Source organism: Oreochromis niloticus, linkage group LG14, assembly GCF_001858045.2.
Source record: "Oreochromis niloticus isolate F11D_XX linkage group LG14, O_niloticus_UMD_NMBU, whole genome shotgun sequence".
Classification (NCBI taxonomy): Eukaryota; Metazoa; Chordata; class Actinopteri; order Cichliformes; family Cichlidae; genus Oreochromis; species Oreochromis niloticus.
Window position 1 is genome coordinate 39,873,554 of NC_031979.2, and position 25,705 is coordinate 39,899,258.

The following is a 25,705-nucleotide window of genomic DNA, read 5'->3' on the forward strand; positions in this document are numbered from 1 at the left end:
AATCCAGAACTTATGGAAATCCCTCCATGTCCTAATATTGTCCCAGTATGGAAATATTGATTTTTGGTCTTTTCAAAATGTTCAGATTGGAGTAATCCTTAAGGACAAAAATAGTGAGTTTTTAGATAATAATGTCATTATTATAACAAAGTATTACATTCATAAATGCCGATATGCTAAATCCCCCCCTTCATGGGCTGCTCTTAGAAACGAACTCTCCCTGTTCCGTAAATCTCTGAAGCTAATAAATAAGCCCCAAGCAATCAAATTGCATAGATTTTTAGAAGAGTTTGATTTTTCTTAGCCCCTTATTTAAGTTTTGTGTCTTGTTTATGGAGCCTCACTTTTAGAGATTTTATGATCCCCCTTGTCTCCTTTATTTTTGTTCCTTGTTTTTCTTTTTTTCCCCTTTTTTTATTGTTATTTATTTATTTTATTTTTGTATTGGTTATTAATTTTTTTTAATATTATTATTATTATTATGTAGACGTGTGTGTATAAATGTGTGTGTTTGCATATGTATGTATATATGTATGTATGTATGTTTACTTTCAGTCATTGTCGATTTCATTGATTTCATTGTGGTGTACCAACTGCACGGTGGCAATGATGTGTATTCCTCTGATTGGGAGAAAAGAAAAAGGAGGTGCGATTCTGGGGTCCGTTCTTCGTACCTCGCTTACTACATCCAAGATCAAATCATCGCGCTAACTTTGAGCTCGCTAATCCGGTTCTCCGAACACACCTGTTGTTGACGATTAGTACAGCTGGATGAAGTAATCTGAGATCACTGGGTGGCTTAAAAGGGGCTACGCATCGATAGTAGAAACATTGATCGGCAACCCTGTGATTGGTCAGCGAAGATGTCGAAGGAGCGCGCTCAGTATTTTTCGGCAGCAGAGCAAGAACTCTTGATTGAGGGATTTCAGGAGTTTCAGAGTTTAATTAAAACGCAGGGGAACACTGCAAAGGCTGCAAAAGCAAGGAGAGAGGGCTGGCAGAAAGTTGCTGACAAATTAAACTCGTAAGTAATTTATTATATTATATTACATTATATCCTCTTTCACATTAGAGCCACAACAGGACCCACTAGAACATGGGAACAAGTAAAAGTGAAATATAAGAATATTCTACAGAATGGTAATATTTATCACTTATATTGCTTTTAGTCTCTTGAAAAGAGTAATTTATGTCAGTATCGGACCGATACGTAATATCGGATCGGTCCATCTCTAATATATATATAATCTTTCTTTTAATTATTTAGACCAATAGGCTGTACCACATCCCTTTGTAACACCATTTTGTTTCCATTGCACAGGACAGTGAAGCAACCCTGTCAGATGACTCTGGTTTGGAGGAAGTCCCTGTAAGTGCATGCATAATTTGGCCTGAATTTGTATCTACTTGTGTACTTCTATGTGTTTCTGACTGCAGTATGATTTGCAGGCAAAGAGGCCGGCAGAGAGGCCTGATACAGAGGTGGGCAGTCTTGTAATTAATTTTACTTCCTATATGACATGTATTGACCGTTAAATGTTGTCTCTACAATTGAAACAGGGTGACATTCGTTTGCTCTATAAGAGAAGTCTCCAGCAAAAAATGGAGTATACTGAGCTAAAGAAACAAAAGCTTCTAGGTGAAATCGAACTTCAAGCTCTAATGAGGCAAAAAGTTCAACTAGAAATCGAGTTGCTTCAAAAGGAACTTCAGAGTAAGTAAAAAGAGCACTATTGATGACCTTGCGTGATACAGTATATATGATTTTTTTCCTGGCAAATGATGACTGGCTTTTTTTTTGATGAGACAGAAAAAGATGCTCAAATAAATTTCAATGAAAAATATGTTTTGTCATGTTTTTAATATTCGAAATAGTGTTGCACAATTCTGTCCCGTGCAGCTCTGCCACTAGGTTGGTCCAAGTGCACTGGCTGGAGGTCATCATCAGGCTGCACCTCCACCACAGGAGTCCTCTCCTTTCTGATGGTGGCAATGTTGTGCAGTACGGCACATACAACAATAATGTCACATGCCCTGTCAGGTGCAACCCTCAGACTTTTCAGACACTGAAATCTTCCCTTTATTTGCCCAAAGGTCATTTCAATGCGTGCCCTTGTCCTGGCTAGAGCTGCATTGTAGCGGGTTCGTGGCCCAGGGTTGGGGTCAGGGAAGTTCTGCCTGCATGCATAACCCCTGTCTCCAAGGAGAATCCCATCGTAGGCCCCTGTGTAATGGAGAAATGCTGTTATGTTAGGCCCAAAATAAGTATGACATATCAAAATAAGTCTCTTTTTCTTACCACGCTCAAATAATGTGCATAACCCTGACTCTCTGAAAATTCTTGAGTCATGCACTGATGCGGGCCATTTAGCTTCCACATTTGTGATATGACACATAGAGTCACACACCATCTAAGAGATTTCATTATATGTGAACACACTCCTTTTCATTATATATTACCATCTAAAATATTAGTATTACTCACCTGCACATTTATACTGTGAACCCCCTTTCGATTGACGAAATCCCCTTCATTGGGGCCTGGGGGGGCCTTGATCGCAATGTGTGTGCAGTCTATGGTACCAATCACATTAGGGAAGCCTGCGGACAATCGAGCTATAGTTACAGACATAGGTCATGATTGCATCACATTCATTATCGAATTTAATGTACCTGCAATAGAAAAAAAGCCCTGTTTGACAACCTGTGGTCTTAAGTGGCTTGGAAAAACCACAAACACACCCAGGAAATGCTTGAGTGCCAGGTATACTTTGCGAATGGAACGGCAGACAGCACTTTTGTCAATGTTCTCTGCGTCTCCAACAGCGTACAGAAACGTGCCACTCGCAAAGAAACGCAAGGCAATGCACACAGTTTGTGCAGTTGTTAATGCCCGACTACGGTGAGTGGAACTCTTAACATAAGGATCCAACAAGTTGGTTAAGTAAATAATACCCTCACGGGAGAATCGATATCTCTCTATGAGCACACCGTCGCGCTGAGCTAAAGGATCCCGTCTATCCCACAATATCCACTGAATTCTGAAAACTCTCCTTATCAATCTTGCACCTTCCGCAATGGGTTGCTCGCGTACAAACGGACAGGACATGGCTGCGACAGACTTCCCAAATCCACCTTCGCTTTTATAGCCGTGGTCTCTCATCTTGATTGCACGTAGTAATTTACTATTACTACTCTAAAATATGAATTACATCTGACATGGTCTACTACATGTAATAGAATGATTAATAGTACATTTCCCTTTTTTTCGGAAATGACCTGTATGTATCTGTATGACATCAATAAAAGAATCAAATGCTGCATTATCTTTAGTTACATTGATAATATTTATTTATGGAGAAACAGTGGAGAAATATCGCTGTTGCTTCGTATAAATGAAGCGGACATACCTGAGTGGCCGCGATCTAATCCTGTTTACATAAAGTAAGCCTGCTCCCGAGCAGGTTTACGCTTACGGATCTGTTGCTATGACAGCAAGTCCCGGATGAGCTTCGGAGAACCGAACGATCCAAGATCACGCAAAATCGTCAACAATCAAATCCGGCTAACTTACTTAGCGAGGTACGAAGAACGGACCCCTGCTCTGGATGATTCAATATGTCACTTGTCTCTTTGAGATTGTCATTGTTATTGTTCTAAATAAAGTTCATTTGAAAAACAAAAACAAAAAAACCCGAATTTGGACAGCCTTCGGCGCGTCACTGTGACGTAATCGGTCTACAAATGCGGCCTCAGGAGGATGCAGCGCATGAATTTGGACCCCTGAATTGGGGTCACAGAAAGAACAGGAGTTTTTATCACCAGCAGAACGACGTGTGAGATTCTTTGGAAGGGTCACATGGTTGTAGTCTGTACTTGTTACTAACTTGTATTGCTGAACTGTAATGATGTGATCACACTGAAAAACCAAAGATTTCAAATCCACAGTTTTTGACATATAAATACAGCACAAGTACACGAAACCTGTACATTGGTACTCCAGTAAATGTACTGTGAAGGTGTGCCCCCCAGTACCCACGTGACAGCACCTGTCACGTGACTCAGACGACCAGGATGAGGTTTGTGGGATTGATCAGTTAGCGCGAGCGCCCTGACAGACCGGACTGAGGGCTGAGGGCCCTCGACAGTGTAGGTGCTGACGTCATGGGGGCGGGGGGGGGCTTCCTTCGGTCGGATTGAACTCCATTTCCCATGCTACCCCGCGCATCATCGCTGCTACTGCTGAGCCGCAGCTTCAGTTACCGAAGATCCGCGGACCTGAAGGAGGACAGTGACCGAGGCTGCGCTCACGCCGGGAACGCGGACAGACTGTGGAACGGACGGACAGGACAGGTGAGACCCGCACAGGTGAGCCCGGACACCTGGCAGCAGCTCCTCTCTGCCCGTGTCCGAGCGCGAGGACAGCCTGTTCTCTAACGCCAGCATCACAGGCTTTTATTGTGAAGGAGCCATAGCCCGTCACCTTATTCTGGAGGAGATGCAGTATTTATACCTGTACTACTGCAGTATTTATACTGGTACAATAGCAGTGTTGATAGCATTAATACTGCAGTATTGATTCTAATAATTCTGTGTTATTTATATTAATTCTATCACAGTATCTATACTAGTGAGTCTGTAGTATTTAAACCAGTACTACTACAGTATTCCTACTGGTTTAAAGGCAGTAGCAGCGTTCCTACAGTATTTACAGTATTTGAAGTATTATTGTAGTAATTGTTCAAATGTTCCTGCAGTGTTCTTACTTAGTTACTTACTGGAGTATTTATTAAGGTGGTATTGCAATATTTTTTGTAGTACTAATGTAGTATTTATTGTAGAATTACTACAGTAGTAGTACAATTAGTACAGTGCAACTAGTAATGCAGCGTTTTCAGATTGTACTGCAGTATTTATATCACTGTAAAGACAGTATTTACTCATGTATTACTACAGGATGTAGTCCAGTATTATTGTAGTATTTATTGCAGTATTACTGTGATATTTATGCTGGCACAACTGCAGGAATTACACAGATCGTACTGCAGTCTTGGCATCACTGGTAGTACTGCTAGATGTGATATTTGGAATAGTCTTACTGCAGTGTTTTTAATGTGTACGTGTTTTTGTCTTCAGGAGCTTTTCCTGAGGTTGTTGGCATTGCGGGGTCAGAGGTCACGGTCCCATGTGGTCTGATAGAAGATGAAACAACATGACTTTGGACAGAGCGAGTCGGGGTCCTCCTGCAGCGCTCTGCCGGGGTCGCAGGTCAGTACTTGAGCACAGCCACTCAGGAGCGCAGCATTATTGCATCGATATTGAATTTGGGAGCGCAGTGAAGCCAGGTCACCTCAGCAGCGATCACTGATCAATACTTCCTATTGATCATTGGAAAAACCCAGAGCCAGGTCAGAGTGGAAGCAGGAACACCAATGGACATTCCAGGTGTTCATAATAAAGTGACCACTGCACCAGAAATCATGGCCAAAGCGATCGATCAGTGTTCATCAGTGTGCCTGATGAACTCATGAAAGCCTCTGCGGACCAGAATATCTGAGTAATCAATAAATAACTGATCAGATTCAATCAATACATTATGTGATCAGAAATCAGCCAGGAAACGTGAGCGTCGGCTTCAAAATAAAAGTTTCTGCTGCACTGCTGAATAAAAAACAGACAAAGCTGCCGTCTGTTTATATAATGAAGCCCCGCCTACTCCTGATGCTGAGGACCCCGCTGTGTGATTGGCTGAGGCTCTGAGTCTGAGGGGCTATGAGGCACCTGATTGGCCGAGGGCGAGTGAATGGAAGTGATGTGTGTGGGCATCACGAGGCAGGAACGTGAGCTCTGCACGTGCTCAGTAGATGCAGCTCTGCTGCTGAGGGAGCTGCTGTGAGTGAGCGCGTTCAGAGAGGAGGCTGCAGTTCACACACACACAGACTTGTCTCTCTTTAAGGACCCTCAGTCACATGATGCTAGTCCTGAAACACAAGGAGACACACATTGGTCCTGTTACCATGGTTACCTGAAGGTTTGCAGTAAACCGCTGACAGCCAATCAGAGAGCATTATTCTGTGTATATAGTCAGTGTGTTTGGGGACCAGTTTGGGTTTTAGACTTTTAAATGCTGAAGACACAGAGACTGTAGAAGTTTTAAAGGTGTCTACTGTGTGTGTGTGTGTGTGTGTGTGTGCGTGGTCAGGTTTCACTGGAGGACAGATCGACTGACTGCCACTGTGAAAAGCTGGAGGAGGGCGGAGCTAAAGATGAAGAACAGAGCAAAGGTGGAGAGGATGACAGGTAACATCCCCCCCACACATACACACACACACACACAGATTTGTTTTGCTATGATTGTGAGGACACAGGGGCAGGTGAGCATGAAGTGATTTAAAAAACATTTGGAGATAACGCTTACAGGGTTGTCAAAAATAAAGGCCGGGGGCCGTAATCGGCCCGGCAGAGACTCGTGTGGCCCACAGTGTGAATATGACGTCATATATGAGTCACAGAGCAGCAGGAAGCAGGGGAGGATTCAGGGCGGGGCTACACACTGATTGACAAGCTGCTCATTGACAGTCCTCATCTGCACCCTCTGCAGCTCAGGTATACATTCTACAAAGCATCACACATCCCTCAGAGGCAGGCAGGTGCACTCAACTGTGTGTTTCTCCTCAGGTGGGATCATCCCGTCGACAGTGCCGGGTTCTTCTCCTTCATGACGTTTAATTGGCTGACTCCTCTGGCCATGTGCGCCCGCAGGAAGAAACAGCTCCTATTGGACGATGTCTGGGCTGTGTCGCAGCGGGAAAGCTGCCATGACAACAGCATGAGGTGGGATGAGCTAGTGAAAGCGTGTATTCAAAGCCTTTGGTCTGTATGTGTGTGTTATTGTGAGACTGTGTGTCCACAGGCTGTGGGCTCTCTGGGAGGAGGAGCAGAGGTCAAAGGGCACAAGCGCCTCTCTGTGTTCAGTTGTCTGGGCGTTCTGTAGGAGACGCCTCCTGCTCTCCATCCTCTGCCTCGCCGTCACTCAGGTGGCTGGGTTCAGCGGGCCGGTGAGAACCGCCAGAATCACAATTGCTTTACTGCCATCAGACTGCCATGGTGTAATCAGTGACTCCGCCCCCCACAGGCGTTCGTGGTGAAGCGTCTGCTCGAGTACACCCAGCAGGAGGAGGCCGACCTGGGCTACGGGCTGCTGCTGGTTCTGGGTCTCCTCGCCGCGGAGCTGGTGCGGTCCTGGTCTCTGGCTCTGACCTGGGCCCTGAACTACCGGACCGGGACCAGACTGAGGGGAGCCATCCTCAGCCTAGCCTTCCAGAAGATCCTGCGTCTGCGCAGCGTCAGGGACAAGTCTGTGGGACAGGTGTGGTTACCTGACTGTGTGCTGACTTTAATACTCTTATTGTTTTCACTTTCACTCTGCTGTCATCTTTTGCTTCCTTCCTGTCAGCTGGTGAACATGTGCTCCAGTGACGGTCAGAGGATGTTTGAGGCAGCAGCCGTGGGCAGTCTGCTAGCAGGAGGCCCCCTGGTGGCCGTCCTCGGTGTTGCCTACAATCTGTTCATCCTGGGACCGACCTCTCTGCTGGGCTCCACTGTCTTCATCCTTTTCTACCCGACCATGGTCAGTACCTTTAAAACTCGCTGAGTCCGACCGAGTCTTTGACTTTTTGTGAGCCGCCTGTGCTCACCTGACTACACCTGTGTTCTTCTAAATGATTACTCTTGAACCCTTTCATGCATGAATCATGACAACCGCAATCAAGATTTTTTCTTAAGTATTTTTATTCACCTTTAGGCATAAAAAAAGATTTTTGAACTTCATTTTTTAAACATGTACTTTTCAAAGCCTTTTTTACACGTCCACAACATCACCTTTGGAGTGGGTGGCAGGGTGTGGAGTGACACATCAGTGTCCAATGTAGTGGTTTATGTGCAAGTATGGAATCAACACTGACACAAATGCAAGAAAACAGCCTTTAAACAGCTGTGCACTGTAGTGACCACTATGTGTGAAAGGGTTAAAGGCAGTGTGAGACGGCGCTGTGACTGTAAGCTGTTTCTGTCCTTAAACGAGCCTCAGACGTGCTACAGGCGCACCTGTACAGCCTGATCTAGTGTATTGATGGCGATGTATTGATCTGCCATTAGATGTTCAGCTCGAGGATGACGGCGTATTTCAGGAGGAAGGGCACAGCCGTCACCGACAGGCGTGTTCAGAAGATGAACGAGATCCTCAGCTACATCAAGTTCATCAAGATGTACGCCTGGGTCAAAGCCTTCTCGCAGGACGTCCACCGTACGAGCTCACCTCACACGCGCTCAGCTGTCGCCACGGTAACACGGCCGCACACTGATCATGTCTGTGTTTCCTCTCAGGGATCCGGGACGAGGAGCGCAGGATCCTTGAGCTTACGGGATACTTCCAGAGCATTACAGTGGGCGTGGCGCCCATCGTTGTCGTCATCGCCAGCGTGGCGACATTCTCCGCCCACATGTTGCTAGGATACGACCTGACAGCTGCTCAGGTACCGCAGTTCATTTCCCCTCTGTGTCGGTTACCTGTTAACAGTCTGGTATGATAACAGATGCCCTTTCCCGTCACCCATCCAGGCCTTCACCGTGGTAACGGTGTTCAACGCCATGACCTTTGCCCTGAAGGTCACACCGTTCTCTGTCAAGTCGCTGTCCGAGGCCTCCGTTGCTGTGGAAAGATTCAAGGTTGGCTATTGACTTCGTGCACCTATGCCTGCATGCTGCATGTTCACAGGAACACCTGCATACACCTGTGCCTCCTGATCTCATCTATGCCCTGCCCTCCTTCCTCAGAGTCTCTTCCTGTTGCCTGAGGTCGATGGGGTCCGAGCGCTGCCCACCAACCCTCAGGTTGCCGTGGAGATTAGCGGTGCCAGTCTGGCGTGGGAAGGAGGTGGACAGAGCGCTCAACCCAGTCCGAGTGTGGGAGGGGCCAGCAGACACCGACAGAGGGAAAAGTAAACCCACAAGCTCGTGTTGATCAGCTGTATTGATCTGCCCTGATCGCTGATGCACTCAGGTGTGTGTTTGCTGGTGTCCAGGTGCAGAGACTCGGCCGTCATCCAGGAAGAGGACGAGGAGGATGTGAAGGACTCCCTGCTGAGAGGAAGAGAAGGAGGAGAGGAGAGAAGTCCGGAGGAGGAAGACGGGGAGGTGTGTCCTCCATTGCTGCCCACCCCCTCCATCCCTCAGCGGCTGCAGAGCACGCTGCACAACATAAACCTGAGCATCCAGCAGGTATCCACCAATCAGTCACACCTTAGCCCAAGTGGGTGCGTGGCATCAGTAGCATCTGAGCCTGTGTGGGGGTGGGGCATCACTCACACCTGTCTGTCTGTCTTCTCAGGGGAAGCTGCTCGGCGTCTGTGGGAGTGTCGGCAGTGGAAAAACTTCGCTTGTTTCAGCTATCTTGGGACAGGTGATGTCTCCTTTCCCTGCTTTTGCCATGGTGATCAGTGTTGGTTGTTGGCGATTATCGGTCAATTATTAAATATTGACGTGTTGGCAGATGATGGTGCTGGAGGGCAGCGTGGCGGTCAAAGGAAGGCTGGCATATGTGGCCCAGCAGGCCTGGATCCTGAACGCCACGCTCAGAGACAACATCCTGTTTGGGCTGCAGTATCAGGAGGACAGGTGAGGCAGAGACACCTGCACATCACACATGACACACTGAGCAGGACGCCAAATAGGAAGTGACATCACCCAGTCAACAGAAACCCTTCTGTTGTTCCACACTAACCCCGCCCCCTCTCTGCAGGTATCAGTCCGTCCTCAGTGCCTGCTGCCTCAGACCCGACCTCGCTCTTCTGCCCAGCGCTGACCTCACAGAGGTGACATCACTTCCTGTGTAACTGTGCGTAGATAGAAGGTTCTGGATGCTATGTTGCTGTTTTCCTCCAATCAGATCGGAGAGCGTGGTGCCAACCTGAGTGGTGGGCAGCGGCAGCGAATTAGCTTGGCCCGCGCCCTCTACAGTGACCGGGACGTTTACATCCTGGACGACCCGCTAAGCGCCCTTGACACCCACGTGGCCAGCCACATCTTCCACAACGCCATCAGGAAGCAGCTTCGCCACAAGACCGTCATCTTCGTCACCCACCAGCTGCAGGTGAGCATGCTCGCCACCACTGAGCTTTGCTGCAGGTGGTTACCATGGAAATGACCTCTGTGTGTGTGTGGGGGGGGGGCAGTATCTGGTGGACTGTGATGATGTCATCTTGATGAGAGAGGGGAGTATTGTGGAACAGGGTAACCATGACAACCTGATGAAACTCAGTGGAGACTATGCCGCCATGTTTAACCTCTTCCTGCTTGGAGACAAACCACACATTGAGGTACCTGCCTGTAGCTCATCTCTCTGTCTCACCTGTCTGTATCTCACATCTCTCTGTCTCACCTGTCTGTATCTCACATGTCTCTCTCTCACCTGTCTGTATCTCACATGTTTCACTTGTCTGTATCTCACATCTCTCTGTCTCACCTGTCTGTATCTCACATGTCTCTGTCTCACCTGTCTGTATCTCACCTGTCTCACATGTCTGTATCTCACGTCTCACCTGTCTTTCTCACCTGTCTGTATCTTATGTCTCTGTCTCACCTGTCTGTATCTAACATGTCTCTGTCTCACCTGTCTGTATCTCACATGTCTCTGTCTCACCTGTTTCAGGCTCCGAGCAAGAAGAATGGCGGCTCTCAGAGGAAATCAGCGGACACTAAACCAGGATCAGTGAAGAAGAACATCCCGGTCGTCAAGGACAACGGTAGGATTTTTGAATCTGCTTTATTGAAAGTTTCTTAGTGACACAGCGTTCAGGTAAATTAAAGGAGCGACCTTCTGTCTCTGTTTCTGTCCCATTTCCTGGTCATGTGACCCTAAAGGGGAGGAGCAGCAGTACGGGGCCGTGGTGTGGCCTGTGTTCCAGGTGTACATGTCAGCATGTGGTGGCTCCGCCTCCTGCCTGCTGATCGTGGCCCTGTTTGTCCTGAATGTGGGAAGCTCTGCCTTCTGCCATTGGTGGCTCAGTTACTGGATCAATCAAGGCAGCGGGGTCCGTCTCCTCCTATCTGCTCTCCGCCTCTCACCTCCTCCTGTCCCCTGCTCTCCCTCTGACTCCTCTTTCTCCGCTTTTCCCAGAACACCACGGTAACCCTTGGCAACAGTTCGACAGTAAGTATCAGCATGAGAGATAATCCCATGATGCAACAGTACGCCGCCATTTACGCCTCCTCAATGGGAGTCATGTTGCTCTTCAAACTCATCAGAGGGGTCGCCTTCGTCAAGGTCAGAGTTCAGCCCAGGTCCACTCTGGCCTGTTGCCGCAGTTGCTATCAGCCTGCTTGTAAAATACTGGTTACCATGGTTACAGCAAGCCTGTTGTTACAGCGTGGTCTTTGTGGTCTCTCCTCAGGGAACCCTCCGAGCTTCCTCTAAGCTGCATGATGAGCTCTTCCATAAGATCCTGCGTTGCCCCATGAAGTTCTTTGACACGACTCCCACGGGACGGATCCTCAACCGCTTCTCCAAGGACATGGATGAAGGTGACGGTGGGACTGGAGGGTCTGAGCTGCTGTTCGGGTCCAGGGTCTAACCGAGTCCCGGTCTCCTCTGTTTCCTTCTAGTCGACACTCGTCTGCCCTTCCAAGCGGAGATGTTCATCCAGAACGTGATCCTGGTCTTCTTCTGCCTGGGCGTGATCAGCTGTGTTTTCCCGTGGTTCCTGGTGGCCGTGGGTCCTCTGGTCCTGCTCTTTGCGGTGCTCCACAGCATCTCCAGGGTCTTCATCCGGGAGCTGAAGCGGCTGGACAATGTGACAATGTCTCCCTTCATGTCCCACATCACCTCCAGCATCCACGGCCTGGCCACACTGCAGGCCTACGATCGAGGCCGCGACTTCCTGCACAGGTCTGGGTCGGACCGACCGTATGACCCACACTGACGTCAGGGATGTAGATGTGACTGTTGACTGTGCTGTTGTTTCCAGGTACCAGGTGTTGCTGGACCAGAACCAGGCCCCGTTCTACCTGTTCAGCTGTGCGATGCGGTGGCTGGCTGTGCGCCTGGACATCATCAGTGTGGCTCTGATCAGCATCACAGCTCTGATGATGGTTCTGATGCATGGAAAGATCTCCCCTGCCTACGCCGGCCTTGCTATCTCCTACGCCGTGCAGGTAACTTTAACCTTTAAGCCTTTGCAGATGTGATGTGATGGCGTTACAGGTCATCGGTGGAGTAATGTCCAACGGTCGTCCAGGTCATGAAAATGACCGACAGTTAGAGTCGAGATCGATGCTAAGCTGCTGTCAGAGAGCGCTCTGTGAAGAAAACCAGCTGCACTGTTGGCTCAGTGCTCACGGCTGATTCGACTGAAGCTGATGTGCTGAAGCACAAACCAGACTACGGAAACCTGCAGCTTTAGTGAGAGAAACATGAGAGCTCAGTATAACGTGTCAGGGAGAGTTGCACTTGGTGGAGAAAGCCTTGTTGGTGCACAGCAGTGAGATGTTGCTTGTAGTTGGTGAGCAGCTTTGCACACAGCTCAGAAGGATTTTGGCCCACTGCTTTGTACAGAAATTCTTTCAGTTTCAGATCCCCACACAGGATGTTCTAGTCCAAGACTGTACGGTACGTGGCTCCATCCATCAGCCCCGTACCAAAGAATGCTGCCACCTCCGTGTCCGACTGTAGGGATGGGCTGATCATCTGACAGCAGCACTTTCTTCCAAGGTTCTCTGAATCATTAGGATGTTGTCTGTGTGTTAGCAATGGTGTTCTTGGTGGCTGTGGAGCCAGATGCCTTCAGCTCATTAACAAGCCCTGCCTGAGTGCTTTTGGGCTGATTGAGAGTCCTGTCGGCGTGGGTTCAGAGTTCGGGTCATCACAGGGTCATGTAGCCTTCACAGAGTTCCTGCGAGTGCTAATCAGGCAGCTGGATATGTGCTGATAACACACAGACTTGTCTTTTTGACTATTTTTTTTTTTCCAACAATATCTTTATTGCGTTTCAAAATTACATACAGAAATTGGAGTGCTTCCACAGCAAAGGGAACATCCAGGGCAGCTAAATTATTGTACAACAGTCACTCGCCCTCCCTGGCAAATCAAACACTTATAAGATGTTAGAGAGCAACAGTGAAGTGGAAGTACAAACTATATGACCCGTAAATAATAACTTAGTCAAACAAAGGAAAAAAAAAAAAAAAAACACAACCCCCCCCCCCTCCCCCCCAAAAAAAAATAAAAATACATATAATAATAACAATAATAATAATAATAAGCTTCTCTATTTCCAAGGGTTGCTCAACACCAACTCGGTTACACTATTGTGCATGGTTCAAAGTTACAAACTCAAATGTATAAATCACACAGCATTAAAGATCAAGTATAAAAAACATTAATTTAGGAAACTGCAGAGGACCACCAACATTTACACCCCATCTGCCCCATCCACCATACTGCCAAGATCCATATTTCCCATATATTGCATAAAGGGACCCCAGATGTTTTGAAAAAGTGGTAGTTTCCCCTTGATAATGTAAGTAATTTTTTCCATAGGCAAAGTTGTGGACAATTCCTTAATCCAGTTAATGTATTTTGGTTTACTGGTCTTCCTCCATGAGAGTGCTATGACTCTTTTTGCCAGCAGTAAACATAGGTCCAGGGCGGTAATTACCTTTCTAGACATAAGATGTCCATCAGGATATAACCCTAAAATAAAAAGTTTAGGGTCAAGAGCTAATCGTGTACCCAATATAGTATCCAGAGCTTGTTTAATCTCTTTCCAAAACCGTTGTACTTTATTGCATTCCCAGACACAGTGAAAAAACGTCCCTTTCTCCTCACCGCACCTGAAACACAAGTCTGGGGTATCACCATTATACTTATTAAGCTTTTCTGGAGTCACGTACGTCCTCATTAGCCAATTATATTGCAATACTTTGAGACGAGTATTGGTAGTTTGTGTTTGTGCTTCAGCACATGCCTCCTCCCAGTTTTCGGAGGATAAGTCCTCCCGTAAATCTTCTCTCCAAGCATTAAGTTTTCCCAAAGAAGATTCAGGGGATCCCTCTACTAACATATTATATAATTTGGAGATTATTCCTTTTCCAAAGCAATCTCTTTTCATTTCTGTTTCCAGAGTGGAAAACGGAGGGATTGACAAACACTGATTTTGAGATGATCTAATAAAGTTTCTCACTTGTAGATATTTAAACCGATGTTTGCATGGGATATCATACTTGGAAATCAACTCCTCAAATGACATCAAAATCTCACCCTCTGATCCCGCGAGATCCCCTATTGTCTTTAAGCCTTTGTCAGCCCACTTCCTAAAACCAGGGTCTGCTCTGCCTGGAGGGAAAAATTGATTACCCCATATTGGGCTAAAGCGTGCGAAGGAGGTGGGTTCACCCAGGTATTTTTTAACCTGATACCAGACCATAATCATATTTCTGACTATAGGATTTTTTGTCTGTTTTTTCAACATTTTGACTTTCGCTGAGTATAGATACTGGGGAAGGGGAAGAGGTACTGAACTGTTTTCCATATTTGTCCAAGGCGGGGGGGATTTATCTGTAAAATAATACATCATAGTCCTCAATTGGGCTGCCCAATAGTACCAAAGTGGATTGGGACATTTGAGGCCTCCTCTGTCATACGGTAAGTACAAGAGTGATAAACGGAGCCTTGGTCGTCTATCATTCCACAAAAAACGTACAAAAATTGTCTTCAGGTGTGAAAATAAGTTAGCAGGGGGTGACAATGGGATGTTCTGGAACAGGTACAAAAGTTTGGGCATTATGTTTAATTTGAGAACATTAATTCTCGCTATAAGTGACAAGGGCAAGGGCTTCCATCTATCTAGGGATGAGGTGATTGAGTCTACCATAGGGGTGTAGTTAACTCCAACAATATCTCTCAAACATGGCACTATCTTAATCCCCAGATAAGTAAAACAGTCTACCATTTTGAATTGGAAAGGATTTCCAGCACCCTCCCTCTCTCCTGAGTTAAGTATCATTAGTGAAGATTTTTCTTTGTTCACTTTATATCCTGATATCCGTCCGAATACGTGTAGTAGATCCAGCAAGGCTGGGATAGACTCCTTCAGCATTTTCAAGAAAAGAATAACATCATCTGCAAACAAAGCAATTCTGTGTTCCTGTTGGTTTACCGATAGACCAGTTATGCTCTTATGGGACCGCACCGCAATGGCAAACGGTTCAATTGCTAAAATAAACAATAAAGGAGACAAAGGGCACCCTTGCCTACAGCCCCGTTTAATTTCAAACGGCTTAGATATAATTCCATTTGTCAGTATTTCAGCATAAGGCTCATTATATAAAAGTCTAATCCACCGACAGAAATTATCCCCACAGCCAAATCTTTTTAATATTTCAAATAGATAGGGCCACTCAACTCTATCAAAGGCCTTTTCGGCATCTAATGATAGTAGAGCAGTGTCTGGTTTTCCCTCCTGACTATGAAGAATACCCAACACTCTCCTCACATTGTGAAATCCCTGTCTGCCCGCAATAAACCCATTCTGATCACAGGTAATTAGATCAGGTAAAGATCTCTCCAGTCTTCGAGCCAAGATTTTGCAAAGTATCTTGAGATCCACATTAAGAAGACTTATTGGTCTTAGGTTACCACATTTATTGCACGGTTTACCAGGTTTGGGCAATAAAGTTATCAGGGCCCCTCTTAATGAAACCGGAAGGATTCCCTTTTCAAATGAATCCGAAAACATGTCAAAAAGAGGGGACAGCAGTTTAGTTTTAAATGCCCTATAAATTTCTGTCGGCAGCCCATCTGGGCCTGGGGCTTTACCTACTTTCAAATGGTCTATTGCTACAGATATCTCCTCCTTTGTTATAGGTGTATCAAGATCTGCGCTCATTAGTCCTGAAATGCTGGGCAACTGAAGGGTATCCAAGAAGAGATCTTGCTCTTGTCCCATGTGTGTTATGTCTGAGTTATATAACTTTTCAAAATAAACCTTAAAAGTTTCATTAATTCCTAGAGGGTCGACAATAACCTGTCCGTCACTGTTTTCAACTGAGGCAATGTTTTTCTCATTCTGTAATTGGCGGAGGCGCCAGGCTAATAATTTCCCGGGCTTTTCCCCTTGATCATAGAGTGTCTGTTTAAGACGTAAAAGATGTGAGGCTGCCTTAGAAGCAGAAAGTTCATTATACTGTGTTCTTAGTAACAGAAGCTTTTGATGGACTCTTGGACAAAAACTTTGAAAATATTCTCCCTCAAGCACCTCAATCTCTGCCTCCAACTTTTTTGTTTTCTGATAAGTTTGCTTTGCTCTATAACTTGTGAAGCTAATAATCTGACCCCTTATGTAGGCCTTAAAAGCTTCCCATCTTGAGCAGGGTGATGTTTCATCCCTATTAGTATCAAAAAAAATGTTTATTTGGTTATCTATGAAAGATGTAAATTCTGAGTCCAGGAGCCACTTTTGTTTAAATCTCCACCTAGGGGGATCTCTCTTCAGTCTCAGATCTTCATATATTAACGAGTTTGGTGAGTGGTCAGATATTAAAATATTATCATAGTGACAGTCCTTTATTTTATAGCTCAAATTGGTAGAAACTAAAAAGTAATCAATACGCGAGTATGATTTATGTGTATGTGAATAGCAGGAGTATTTTAAGACCTTAGGGTTCATATCCCTCCAAATATCCCTCAGATCAAGTTCCTTCATAAAATGTTGAATAGTTTGCCTACTTTTAGGATGAGAGAGATCAGTACCCGAGCTCCTATCCAACTCTGGGTTCAACGTACAATTAAAATCCCCTGCCATAATGAGGCTACCAGACAGACATGATACTGTAAGAAAAAGATTATGAAAAAACTTTGGGTCGTCAATGTTCGGAGCGTAGATATTTATCAGGATTATTTTTTCCGTAATAAGAGTGCCCTGTAAAATAACATATCTCCCAGCCTTGTCTTTAATAACCTTTGTCACCTGAAATGGTATAGATTTGCGGATCAAGATCATAACACCTCTTGCCTGAGAAGTGAAGGGCGCAGAATATATACTGCCTTGCCACCTCCTCCTAATCTTCGCCTCTTGACTAGACAACAGGTGCGTTTCCTGCAGCAGCATGATATCAGAGTGCATAGAGTTCAGTCTAGACATTACCTGTTTTACCTTATCCAGTTTTTGTAGCCCTCTGCAGTTCCAAGAAGAAATTTTAATTCTTATCCCACCAGACATAACATATAACACTGAATGAGCTTCCCAACACATTTGAGATATTAAAGGACAGAGAAACAAATAATACCTGAATGTCAAAAACCACATCCATAGCAATGAATACTGAATATGCCCCTTTAACTTGAACTTGGGCACCCATTTCCCTCCCCCTATACATATTGGCACCTGTCTAACAGCTAAAGGTTGTTCCACCCAAAAGCGAGGATGAACCGACTGTGCCTGAACACTTTCCCCTTGCCCCACCCCGCTATGCGACCAAAAAAAAAAACTCGTTGTTGAATACGATAAGGAAATCAGGGTACTAACAGTGGCTGTAAGCCTCCGGACCAGTAAACAAATAAGTATAACAAACTGGTCTTTCTCTCTCTCCCTCTCACTTCTTTCTAAACTTAAAGCTCAGTAATCATCCCTCCATGCCAGCACACTGTAGTATGACCATGATTACATCATCTCACCCCGGTTCACTTTCCGACCTCAGAGCCTTCACAAAGTTCTCCGCTTCACCTGGCAGGTTAAAGATGCGGGACTGTCCATTATGTGTCACTATCAGTCGCGCAGGAGGAATCATGCCGTACCGGATACCCATGGAGCGAAGCTGTTGTCTCACGGCGTCAAACTCTTTCTGTCTTTTGTGTACTCCAGTCGCTAAGTCCTCATAGAATCTCACCGGGCGGTTCTTGAAAAGAATCTGTCCCTTTGTCCTGGCAGCTCTTATCACGATCATTTTATCCTTGTAGTTTAGAAACTTCATGATCATAGTCCTTGGTGCAGCGGTATTTGACATATTCTTCTGGCCGACCCGATGTGCTCTCTCCAGCGTCAGAGCGGTTCGTAGCGGCGCCAAGTTCAGAGCCTCTGGTAGCCAGTTTTCCAAGAAAGCGCACGCATCTTCTCCTTCTGCGTCCTCGGGCAGGTTAACAAGTCTCAAGTTAGATCGTCGCGATCTGGTCTCCAGACCAGACTTGTCTTTTAATGGTCTTCTGTGGTGCTGTAGCTCTGTGGTGCAGCTAACATTGGTAACTGCTGCGAGGCTCCATGACCGCCACTGCTGTAAACACACCCTCCACTGCAGTGAACGGAGCCATTCTTCTATTCCACGGCTCTCAGCTGATCCACCTTCCTCAGGATCATCCTCATCCTATGAGACGAGACCTCCATGGAGCGCTCGCTCTCTCTCTCTACAGCAGGCATGTCCAAAGTCCGGCCCGCGGGCCAATTGCGGCCCGCGGTCCAGTTTTAATTGGCCCGCAAGTAATTTTATAAATTGAATAGAATATGGCCCGCACTCCAACTTTTGCTTGAGTGTATTGCACTTCTTAGTTTTAACACCAGGGGGAGCTGCTGTTGATCAAGGCAGTTGTTCCACCAAAAAGGACAATCACAGAAGAAATTTACTCTCAAGTTACTAAACATGGCAGAACCAAAGAAGCGAAAGATAAAAAGTGAATGCAGAAAATTTCAGACAAGGTGGGAGAGTGAATATTTCTTCAAAGAATTCATGGGGAAGTGTATCTGTTTGATCTGCGCTGAAACTGTGGCAGTTATGAAAGAGTATAATTTACGACGTCATTATGAAACCAAACATCAGGCCTATGCATCCTACACTGGTGCTGAGCGAGAGCAGAAATTAAAGCAAATGCTAGCTCTCCTGCGGGGTCAGCAACAGTATTTTTTTTTCGTGCTCAAATTGTCCAGGAAAGGGCTCCAATAGCAGCTATGAGGTCGCCCAACTCATCGCAAGACACGGCAAGCCTTTTTCAGATGGAGACCTCATAAAACACTGCCTCGTTAAAGTCACCGAAATAATGCGCCCGGAAAAAGTGCAGGACTTCAACAACGTCAGACTCGTCAGCCACCATTAAACTGCAACTGTGTGATAAAGCTGTGCTTTTGATTTTTACTCCATCGCATGTGATGAGAGCACCGATGCCACAGACGCCGCACAGCTGCTAATTTCTTTGCGGGGAGTGGACGAGAGCACGAGCACTTTAGGTGAGTAAAAATATCTTCCACAGTACCCGTGTGTTAATGTGCAGGTACACATGCTTCAAATATCAATAATGCGCATCAATTCTGTCACTACCCTGCTTTTGCGCACCGCTTTCTTATATGCGTTTTTCTTGTTAACACACAGAGTAAACACCGCTGTGCACAGCGCACGCACACGCAAAGTCAGCTGATCTCATCTGATGCAGATTTGCTCCTTGGTCAAGTGACATTTGTCCGGATTTTTGCCACGATCAGCACCGCAGCTGGATGGCCCGATTTACATACCCAGCGCAGCTGATACTCACCAGAATAATTGACTAAAATTATATGCACTCCTGTTATTAAGTCCAGTTCAGTCTGTTAATGTTGATAACCGTTTCAAACGAACGTTAATAGGTGTGTTGCTAAGCCTAATAACGTAAATAACAAACTTGAAATGTACCCGTCCCATTTTCCCCTTTATTGTTTTTTCTCTGTGCTGTAAATATTCCCTCTAAGAAGAAATCTGCTGCTGTTCTGAGAATGAGCTACCAAAGCTTTTTCTGAATAAATCAATAAAGATCCATTTATGGAAAACTGTGATGAAGGCAGTTTTGTCTTTAATTATATTCAACAATATAACACATTTGACCACTTTTAAATGATTTTTAATACACTACAGTTAAGGTTATATACCTAATTTCTAGTAAGTGGCCCAGCCCCTCCTATATTTTTATGTATGTGGCCCTCAGCGAAAAAAGTTTGGACACCCCTGCTCTACAGTTATAATGACCTGCAGCAGTGTGCAGAGTGAGCTACTCTGCTCCCATTGGCTGCTTCATTGGCTGATTTAGAGCTAAAGACAGCTAACAGCAGCCCGTGTGTGACATTAACATTAATACTTGGTTGATTGCAGGACCTTTAAGGTAACCGGGTATTTTTGACCTCGCTGCTCACGGACAGTCAATCCAACACAGGTTTCTTCCTCCCCGCTGTCACCAGGTGCTCCTCGCTGAGGATGGCAGTGTGATGCTCTGTGAGATGTTGCTGTTGTGAAACCGTGCTGTGTTTGAAATGAAGTAACACTGAGTGGAGGATCATGTGTCAGTTAACAGGTCTGTTCCAGTTCACGGTGCGCCTGGCCTCTGAGACCGAAGCTCGCTTCACCTCCGTTGAACGAATCCATCACTACATCCAGGTATCGTTGCCCCTCGCTCTGCCGCTCACACCCAAGCCCCTCGCTGGGCCTACACTCGGTCAAGTTCTGCTCAGTTTTGGTCGTATTAAAATTCCTCCAAATTAAAAGCACTCGCAGTTTTTTTAACACGATCTGAAATGAAGCTGCTGGACCAACGATACCTCTAACCTGGATCTCCTACCTTTGTCGGATTCTGGTTCTGATGTGCCGTCTGTGTCTCAGTCCCTGTCCCAGGAGGCGCCGGCCCGGGTCAAAGGTCGAGCCCCGCCGCCCAACTGGCCGCAGGAAGGGAAGCTGGTGATGAAGGAGGTGGAGATGAGGTACCAGGAGAACCTCCCTCTGGTCCTCAACAAGATCTCCTGCACCATCCGACCCAAGGAGAAGGTCGGGATCATTGGCAGAACCGGATCAGGTCGGACCCGAGACAGTGTGTGTTTGTGTGTGTGAGAGTGTGCGTGTTTGTGTCTGTGTGTGTGTGTGTGTGTGTAGTTCCGCTCCCTGCCTGTAGAGGGCGGTGTGCTGATGCTTGCCGTGTTTCTGCAGGTAAGTCGTCTCTGGGCGTGGCCTTGTTCCGGCTGGTGGAGTGCTCTGGTGGCTCCATCTTGATCGACGGCGTGGACATCAGTGACATCGGGTTGGCCGACCTTCGTAGCAAACTGTCCATCATCCCTCAGGACCCGGTGCTGTTCAGTGGCACCGTCAGGTAGGAGCACCTGAGAGCACCTGAGGCGCTTCGCGCCCATGAGGAGGTGTCACACTCAGACTATGTGTGTGTTTCAGGTCCAACCTGGACCCGTTTAACCAGTACAGTGAGGAGAAGATCTGGGACGCCCTGGAGAGGAGTCACATGAAGGAGTGTGTGAGTGTCACGGTGCTTCCTGTTTACCACACGCCATTCTTCTTCTTCAGCAACAAGTGTTCGTAACGCTGACATCACTGACCGTCATGTGCTCCTCAGGTGTCCCAGCTGCCCCTGAAGCTGGAGTCAGAGGTGGTGGAGAACGGAGAAAACTTCTCGGTGGGGGAACGTCAGCTGCTGTGCGTGGCCCGAGCGCTGCTGAGACGGTGCAAGGTGAGAACCTTAGAGGTCAGAGTGGCTCCGCCCCTGGCTAGGGATGGGTACCGGTGTCCGGTGCCATTATGGCACCGGTGTCTGACATAAACAGTAGTAACCAGACCGAAAAGCAGCGCACATTTCGGTGCTTTATTTTCCTGAGATGTCATACACTTTGGATTCTAGCCAATCATTTTACCTTTCCAAGGATAGTAGGCGGGGCCAGGTACGTACGTTCTTTTAGAGCAAGGTGAGCTAGCAAACACCGTCGTAGTTACATGCGGCTGTCTTCTTGTTTGATGGCAGATACTCCCTTCACCCTGGCCAAAAAGGCTCAAGTGACCAAAGAAAAAGTGGGAAACAGCTAAACATGAGAGGTTTTTGGACAAAGTTTGTTTTTTTCCATTGTTTAAGCACTGCTTCCAGCCAAGAGTGAGACCATAGCTGTATCCCAAAACGTCGGCTGCATCCTTCGGAGGACCCGGCCTTCGCGGTCTACGTGGGCCGGGTCCTTCGAAGACTGAGAAGGCCGGAAGTGCGAGGCTGTGAAATGGGACGGTCTAGCCTTCAGATCTGCGTCACCGCTGTGTGGGTGGAGTTTAATAAACTCGGCCGTCTGCTCCTTGCTATCTAAAATATAACAGGACACTGGCGTAAATTCTCGACCGTCTCACACGTCTGTTTAATCAGTTTTCTGTTTAACGTTTATTCAGCTGTGTGAAAATCCCGGAGGAACCAACCCGATGGATTAATAAAGTTTTATTTAATCTAATAATCTAATAACTTTGATCTCAGCCAAACCGATTTACTCCGGAACAAATAAAACACCGAAAAAAGCCAAACAATTACATTTTTAAGTTATCCGAGTGACTAATGTTTAACCTGAGTAGCGAAAGAGCGGGGGTCTGAAAACGATGAAGCCGGGAGTCCGCTGCTCTCGCCGGCTGGAGTGACCATTGAACCCCCCGGCTTGCTATCGAACGGGTGGGTAACAGACGTCTCCGAAAACCTCGGCGCACTTTTGCAAATATGTGATGTTTTGATAAACCGAGCAGATATTTGTAATTTACACAGCTACTTTCTCGCCTGAAAATATGTTAAAAGTTTATTTTGTGACCCAGAAAGATTAATAAGACTAATTTTAAAACTTAGTAGCTGCCGCCATTGTTGGCAGCTGAAATTTGGCTGGGCCGCGCTATGAATTCTGGGATATGGTGGGCCACGAAGGACACACCCAACCCATCCTTCAAATTCGGGGAAATGAAGGACGCATTTGTCGGCCGCATTTGAAGGAGTCGACGAATTGGGACAGCCTTCGTCGCCTGGCTGTGACGTAATCGGCCTTCAAATGCGGCCTCCGGAGGATGCAGCCGACGTTTTGGGACACAGCTCATATATGCCCTACAGCTGCAGAAAAGGCTAACATTGTTATCGTTTTACAAAAAAAAGCTAAACATGAGAGGTTTTTGGACAAAGTGTGTGTTCTTCATTCTTCATTCGGTTCGAGCACCGTTTAAGCACCGGAACCGTTTCAAAAGTACCGGTTTGGTACTGGTATCGGATAAAACCTAAACGATACCCATCCCTACCCCTGGCCTGTCCTCTGTCTCTGACCGGTTCGTTCTTCTCTCAGGTACTGATCCTGGACGAGGCGACTGCAGCCATGGACGCCGAGACAGACGCTCTGATCCAGGAGACCATCAGGAGCTCGTTCCACCACTGCACCACCCTGACCATCGCTCACCGCCTCCACACTGTCCTGGCCTCCGACCGCATCATGGTGCTCAACCAGGGGCAGGTACGGCCAATAGGTGTTCAGCTGGTTGTTAGTGAGCAGATCAGCGAAAACAGGTTAAGGCTTCAGTCACACGTTAGTTTGAAGGTTAGCTCCGCTAACACTCTACCTGCTCTGCCTCCTTGTCTCTGATTGGTCCAGGTGGTGGAGTTCGACGAGCCGTCCAAACTGCTGGCCAATGAGAACTCACGGCTGTGTTCGATGCTGGCCGCCGTGGAAAACAAGATCTCGGTGCGAGGATGAGGACAAAGAAGCTGCTGTACTGTAACTGACCTCAGGGTGGCGCTCGCGGGCATCGCTCTGACTTACTGTTGCTTTTTTGCGACATTCTTCTCTCGAATCATGTGACCGTCGTTTTTATGACCTGATGTGAAGCAGGTCTGTGCTCACTGAAGTGCTTTAAACATCTGTCACATGTTGTCTGGTGGGTGGGGCTAAAGGACGCTGTACTTTAATCTCTGTTGTTTTTATCGATGTTGTTTCGCCTCGACTGCGGTTTCCTTTGATCCAGAAGCTGATCAGCTATTTATGAATTTGTTCAGAATGTAAAGAGGACTGTTTTTATTCTAACCTGACACACGTGAGCTTCTCTACATTTTTATAGTCTCTTTTTTGCACGTTTGTGTAGATTTGATTTTTAGTTCGTAAAGTGAAGCCTGTGCTGCCCTCTAGAGGAGAAGCACAGTAAGTACATATTAGTCCGGTTGGACTGTTAATGACTCTGTAACTTGTTTGATATCAGTGAAAAATGCAGCTTTTAATCTCAGAGCGCGGCCGCTTTGTGTTTGCGTAGCGGCTGTGCTCAGGCTTCGTGTTGGTGGCTCTGTGATCAGACATCATGATATTTACTGCAGAACACGCAGGAAGTGCCCATGCACATGAAAACAGTGATTTATTAAGCCTGATGTTTCTGTTTCCTCCGTTTATGGAGTTTCTTTTTCTCTTAAACGTCTTTATTTAATGTGAAAATTAGAAAACGATGCTGACTCCAGCGTGCGGGGCTCGAGCTCGGGCTGTGCACATGTCAGCGTGTCTCTGTAGCTGTTCCTATAAATAAACTACTGACTTTAACTCCACCTGTCCTCCTTACTTCCTGTCATGTGGTCACTGCTCGATGTTCACGTTTGAAGTTTCTAACGAGTTCAAGCTCCTCTGAAAACTTACATCACAGGTTTTTCTACTCTTGGATCTGGATGATGTCACAGAGAGGCTCCACCCACCTGCAGTACGACAGACCTTCTGTTTTTGAGAAGCAGCCAATCAGAGGAACATTGTCTTCAAGGGGGCGGAGCTGAATCAGCTTCTTTTAAACTACAGATGAAACGAAGGGCTGTACTGGCCACTTTCTTAGGTATGGCACTTGTAGCTCCTTTTGCTTTCAGAGCTGGTTTCATTCTCCATGGCTCACAGTCTGAGGATGTTTAAAGACACGTTATCTGCCCGTCGTGGTCAGACAATACAAGATCTATTACAGCTCTAAAACTCAGGCCAGACACGAGATTATCAAAATAAAACAGGAAGTTACTGACTAAACGTGGAGAAAGGACTGTGACACAGAAGCATACAGACTACAAAAATAAGACGAGACTCACAAAATATAGCAGACACATAAATAATGGGAATCAACAACATACTGAGAAATCAAGAATACACTGAAACCTCACATCAAACACTCAAAGCGTCATCGAGTTTCACCCGAGCATCATCTTTCATGAACCCCAGATGTCAGCCTAATGTGTACCTTAATCAAGCCAGGTAATAACAACGTGCCAGAACATGCGAAAGTAACATGACGAAACTCTGTTCAGACAGTGAATGGACTTATATAGCACTTCTCTACTCTCTCAGATTATTGCAAGTGCTCTATACAACATGCCACATTTTCTCTAAACTGAGGGCTTCCTAACTACATCCATACTCTTGACCTGCTGACTGAAGGATCACACAGGAATCGAACCACTAACCTTCCGATCAGTAGGTGACCTGCTCTACCTCCTGAGCTACAGACACCCAGTGGTAAATATGAGTAAACCCTCCCTAGGTTTTGGATAAAGTGCACACTCACAAACCTGTCAAACCTGCATTTGAAACATTGGCTACCATAGCTGTATAGTATTGCAACATGGCATTTGGGTCTTCTAACTAAAATAGGAAAACAGGAACATAAATAGTGCCTCATTGCCAGACCTGGCCCACATCTGGCTGACATACTCCCTGCCATGACACCAGTCAGTCAGAAGTGCCAGCTTGATGCCGGATCCGGGCCAGACCAGTTTTCCATGAGCCTGGGCCACATAAACCAAACCACAATCGAGCCAGATGTGGCATGACATCACATAGACAGTGTCATCTATGCCAGGCCTGGCCCATATCTGAATGACATACCACTTATCATGCCAGAAGTCAGCCAGCAGTGC

The 25,705-nt window shown here is 46.4% G+C and overlaps 1 protein-coding gene and 2 long non-coding RNA genes across 7 annotated transcripts; 2 read left to right on the top strand and 1 right to left on the bottom strand.

The window, feature by feature from the left end:
• Positions 1-1,216: 1,216 nt before the first annotated feature.
• LOC112842136 (uncharacterized) lies at positions 1,217-1,669 on the top strand. Its single transcript, XR_003213808.1, has 3 exons — positions 1,217-1,369; positions 1,450-1,482; positions 1,561-1,669. It is a non-coding gene; the product is annotated as an uncharacterized LOC112842136 (long non-coding RNA).
• A 122-nt stretch (positions 1,670-1,791) lies between these two features.
• On the bottom strand, positions 1,792-3,018 carry LOC112842135 (uncharacterized). The gene is made up of 2 exons (XR_003213807.1): positions 2,486-3,018; positions 1,792-2,224 (listed from the first exon to the last, which is right to left on the bottom strand). It is a non-coding gene; the product is annotated as an uncharacterized LOC112842135 (long non-coding RNA).
• A 1,134-nt stretch (positions 3,019-4,152) lies between these two features.
• On the top strand, positions 4,153-24,364 carry abcc5 (ATP-binding cassette, sub-family C (CFTR/MRP), member 5). 5 transcript variants are annotated; one of them, XM_025898183.1, is made up of 32 exons: positions 4,153-4,368; positions 5,137-5,268; positions 6,203-6,300; positions 6,513-6,606; positions 6,679-6,834; positions 6,914-7,058; positions 7,136-7,369; positions 7,457-7,630; positions 8,158-8,305; positions 8,386-8,534; positions 8,620-8,727; positions 8,836-8,999; positions 9,084-9,279; positions 9,389-9,460; positions 9,551-9,675; positions 9,800-9,872; positions 9,947-10,150; positions 10,233-10,423; positions 10,454-10,576; positions 10,657-10,802; positions 10,921-11,090; positions 11,177-11,323; positions 11,451-11,580; positions 11,662-11,944; positions 12,024-12,210; positions 20,350-20,439; positions 20,662-20,851; positions 20,983-21,142; positions 21,220-21,298; positions 21,398-21,511; positions 23,127-23,291; positions 23,430-24,364. In XM_025898183.1, exons 2-32 carry the CDS (start codon positions 5,213-5,215, stop codon positions 23,529-23,531), a joined length of 4,473 nt encoding a protein of 1,490 aa, XP_025753968.1. In that variant the 5' UTR covers positions 4,153-4,368; positions 5,137-5,212; the 3' UTR covers positions 23,532-24,364. The 5 variants fall into 5 exon arrangements, with proteins under 5 accessions (XP_025753968.1, XP_025753967.1, XP_025753970.1 ...); XM_025898182.1 differs by having other exon boundaries at positions 4,154-4,353; XM_025898185.1 differs by lacking the exon at positions 6,513-6,606 and having other exon boundaries at positions 4,157-4,368.
• Positions 24,365-25,705: the final 1,341 nt, after the last annotated feature.

Bases quoted from the DNA above. Each gene is read 5' to 3' on its own strand.
- abcc5 (XM_025898183.1), top strand. From the start codon at position 5,213: ATGACTTTGGACAGAGCGAGTCGGGGTCCTCCTGCAGCGCTCTGCCGG. The intron at 9,873-9,946 runs GTGACATCACTT...TCCTCCAATCAG, and splicing joins CCAGCGCTGACCTCACAGAG to ATCGGAGAGCGTGGTGCCAA. The intron at 10,803-10,920 runs GTAGGATTTTTG...GTGACCCTAAAG, and splicing joins CCCGGTCGTCAAGGACAACG to GGGAGGAGCAGCAGTACGGG.